General features: G+C 40.6%; 1 protein-coding gene across 1 annotated transcript; it reads left to right on the forward strand.

The window, feature by feature from the left end:
• The first annotated feature begins 226 nt into the window (after window positions 1-226).
• Window positions 227-3,695, forward strand: LOC104306087 (tyrosyl-DNA phosphodiesterase 2-like). Its single transcript, XM_054164181.1, has 5 exons — window positions 227-1,227; window positions 1,517-1,608; window positions 1,918-2,036; window positions 2,413-2,583; window positions 3,412-3,695. The coding sequence occupies exons 1-5, from the start codon at window positions 1,025-1,027 to the stop codon at window positions 3,691-3,693; spliced, it is 867 nt and encodes a 288-aa protein (XP_054020156.1). The 5' UTR covers window positions 227-1,024; the 3' UTR covers window positions 3,694-3,695.
• The last annotated feature ends 330 nt before the right edge of the window (window positions 3,696-4,025 follow it).

The following is a 4,025-nucleotide window of genomic DNA, read 5'->3' on the forward strand; positions in this document are numbered from 1 at the left end:
TGCCTGCTTTTGCTCGATGCACATATGTGTAAAAACATTGGAAGCTTACTGAACAGTTGCATTGGACTCCAGGTAGTGCATGCTGAGTCAGCATTTATCCATAGCCAATTGACAGCACCTTTTTCTTTTCCAGCCTCTGCCTTTCTATTGTTGGCTCTGTCTTGAGCTGTTGTATGCAGAATGTTTTGGGAGAGAGGACTGCCTGGAGACCTCCCAGAGAGGGGAGGATCTCTGCTGACTATGCAGACTTTCATGTTTCATCTCATAGTCCTTCAGATGACAGTATAAATGTAAAAAAGTCTTCAGGGAAATACTGGCAGCATATACCACATTATTTACCTATTTAAACATCTCTGCACTTCCCCTCCTTTGTCAGCTTTTCTTTTTCTGTTCAGTTTAGAGCATGTGTGCATAGTACCAGAGTCCTACAGTGTTTGTGCAGCAGGAAGAACATAAACCATTACTAAGTTCTGTTTTGGTTCCAGACCTTATTTTCATGGGTGCATACAAATCCTATGTATAGAAACAAAACTCTAGAATCTCAACTGTGCCAAAATACAGTTTGTCAAATCTTACTATACTGTTCAATGTATTTTGTTTCAGACTTCCCCTTTACTTGAGTAATTCACACTGCATTGGTGGTGTGGTTTAACCCTGGTGGGCAGCTGAGCGGCACACAGCTGCTTGCTTCCTCCCCTCCCAGTGGGACTGGGGAGGGACTCTGAAAGGTAAACCTGGGAAAACCCATTGCTTGAGATAAAGACAGTTTACATTGGCTGCTGTCTGATTTCAGTTAAATTGGAATGTGAGATGTTTTCCTGTGTCTGTGACCATCAGGAAAAGCTGCTTACTACACCTCCGTACTAAGGCTATGTATGATTGAGCCTGCATATTTTAGTCACTGCACTTCCAATATATGCTAACTCATTTGTTGGGAAAGTTTTAGTTGGTCACCTCTAAGTTGAGATGGGTCTAAAACTTTCCTTCAGAAGATAAGGGAGGTAATTGCAGCAGGGATATCATTATGCACGTTGACAAACAAGTAAACTCTCTCTTCAGTATTGACCTCACAGATGATGCAACTACTAGTAATGGTGGTGTCAACAGTGCAGATCTGAAGCAACAAGAAGATGACAGCAGCTTCTCCCTGCTGACCTGGAACATTGATGGGCTGGATGTAGGAAATCTAATAGAGCGAGCTAGAGGAGTCTGTTCTTATGTAAGATTGTAAGTATCGCTTCATCTCTCTATTGCCATGCAGCCGGCTGCAATGGTATAAAGAAGTAATGCATTTTCTCATCACGTCAGATCCATGTCTGTCCCACCCCCATGGCAGGGATGTGTCTCTGCCACTGAATGTGATGGAGAGAGTTGTTGTTTTTTTTTTCTAAAATTGGTTTCTTACAACATAGGAAGATGCATAAGGTGCACCTGAAATCCCTGTTCTATTTGACCTTGGAGTCTAACAGTGCTGCCTTTGAGTAGTTAGTTTAAAATCTTCTCTTGCTGCTTTCAGATACAGTCCAGATGTTGTGTTTTTACAAGAGGTTGTACCACCACATCTCGGTTTTCTACAGAAGAGACTCAGCAACTACACCATTATTCCAGGTGAAAAATAACCCTCAGTTTCTAAAGACAGAAACTGGAAATAGTAAGCTTAGCTTTATTCCATGTTCCTTGCTGAAATCTCTGGATGAAAAGAGTAGAGTGAAGAAGGAAGCACTTAAATTACCTTTGTGTTTTGATATCAGGATATAGCTTGATGCACACTACTTGAAACTTTGAACTGACCTTCTATGTCCTTCAAATTAATGTGATTCTCCCAGATCACAGTAAAAAGGTCTCTTTCAGAACCTTAACTTCTTTATGGCAGTGTAGAAACTATTCTTGACTGTGTCTTTTCCTGTTGTCCTTTAGGTAATGTAGTTGGCTATTTCACTGCCATAATGTTGAAGAAATCAAGTGTGAAGCTGCTGAAACATGAGATAATACCTTTTCCAACAACCTCCATGATGAGGAACCTTTTAGTTGTGCATGTGAGTGAGTCAGTATGTATGAAACAGCTGTATTTGTGCTTTCACATCAAAATCCGGGAAAAGGCGGAACTGGCTTTACTCTGTGACACTCTCAAACAGCAGGAAACCAACTTCTCCAAACATACAAACTCAGCTGCATTTGATACTAACAAACTTGAACCTTCTATGGAAGTAACTGTCTGTGCTTTGTTCTCTAGTCTCATAGTTTCTGAGTTACAAACAAAATGAAATCCTGCTCCCTTCCTCTAAACCACTTTTCCTCAGTGTAAAAACCAACATTAACCAGAACTCTGTCATATACTTTGTGAATAGAGTTTGTCTTTGAACTTGTTATCATGGTGTGGATAGTAATATTACCTCTTTGTTTCATGCACAGGTGAGCATATCTGGTATTGAACTTTGCCTTATGACCTCTCATCTGGAGAGCACTAAACCACACTCCAAGGAGCGTGTAAAGCAACTGCAAATAGCATTAAAGAAAATGCAGGAGGAGTCAGAGTCCACCACTGTTATATTTGGAGGGGATACAAACCTCAGAGACAGTGAGGTAAATAGAAATAAGCCACCTTGTTATTTTGAGAAGGTATTCTGACATAATCTTCTCAGGCTTCTCCATTTCTTTAGGATCAATGCCCTGCTTAGGTGGAACAGAGATAGGCAACATCTACTCTTAAAAAGTAGAAGCGTGTCTCATAAGTAGAAGGGCTGCCACTGCTGTCCTGAGGCATTGTTACAGCTGAGGTGATAAATATGAAGAGCTCTACCCCTCAACCTCAATAACAACACCCTTTTTTTGCAATCTTTATATCTGAGAACACACAGGGAGTGTTGATAAAGTTTTCAGCTTCAGAGACATCATCACTGTTTGGAGAACCTGTTCGTTACTTGCTCAACTCTGGTTCTCAGAGTTAATGCTTGTAGAAGTGTGAAAGAAGAGCGTGCTCTGACAAGATGGAGCTTGGGAGTTTAAAATGAATCCCCCATCATCAAGACAGTCAAAAGTAGAAGTTCATTTTGGCTGCTAATGCTAACAGTGAAACTTTTGCATTACTATTAAAAGGTCAGTGTTCCATCTTCCCCCATCCTGAAATTCCGTTGCAGTGAACTGGAATGACATTGTTCCAGGCAACCTTGTGTTGACTCCCAAACCTCAGAATTTCAGAGCTGAATGTTTATTTGGATCATGGTTTGGATTTCAGAAGTAGTGCAAGAACTGCTCAGGCATTAGAATATCCTGCAGAAATACCACAATTTATAAAGAGCTCCAGTATCTTTGTTTTTAACAAAGAAAAGAGTGATATTCTCTGGCTTTGCTGGCAAAATTTGTCAATTCATTACCCTGTGTATTCTCCACCTCCTTCTCCCCTGCTTTCAGGTTGCTAGACTTGGTAAGTTACCTGGCAACATTGTGGATATCTGGGAGCTTTTGGGCAAACCTGAGCACTGCCGCTACACTTGGGACACGCAGTCCAACTCCAACCTGAATGTAACCTACAAAACCAAGATGAGGTTTGACCGCCTGTTCTTGCGGCCTGCAGCAGAAGGGGGATGTGTTAAACCACAAAGTATGGACTTAGTTGGGTTGGAAAAACTGGGCTGCGGCAGATTCCCTAGTGATCACTGGGGTCTCCTGTGTAACTTCCATGTGACACCATGAAAAACAAACAAACAAGAAAGGCTTGCCTTGCTCATTTGTAGGTGATCTGTTCCTTTTTTAACAGAAGTTTACTTTCTCAGTTCAAGTAGCATGCATTGTAATGTTCCAAAAGAATGCGTTCTCTAATCTGGAGTGCCTTCATTTTAAGCCAGTATTCCATTTTCTCCTTATTATGCATCTGTTCTTCAGTCACATTTTATAATACTTGTTTTTAAGAATGCATGCAAATTCAAAACAAAAACCAAACACTAATTCCAATTTTAAAGTGGGAATTAAAACTTATAGATACAATTCATAAACATAGTTTATAAGGTACAAGTTTATAGTAGCTG

Source organism: Dryobates pubescens, chromosome 9 (genome assembly GCF_014839835.1).
Source record: "Dryobates pubescens isolate bDryPub1 chromosome 9, bDryPub1.pri, whole genome shotgun sequence".
NCBI classification, from domain to species: domain Eukaryota; kingdom Metazoa; phylum Chordata; class Aves; order Piciformes; family Picidae; genus Dryobates; species Dryobates pubescens.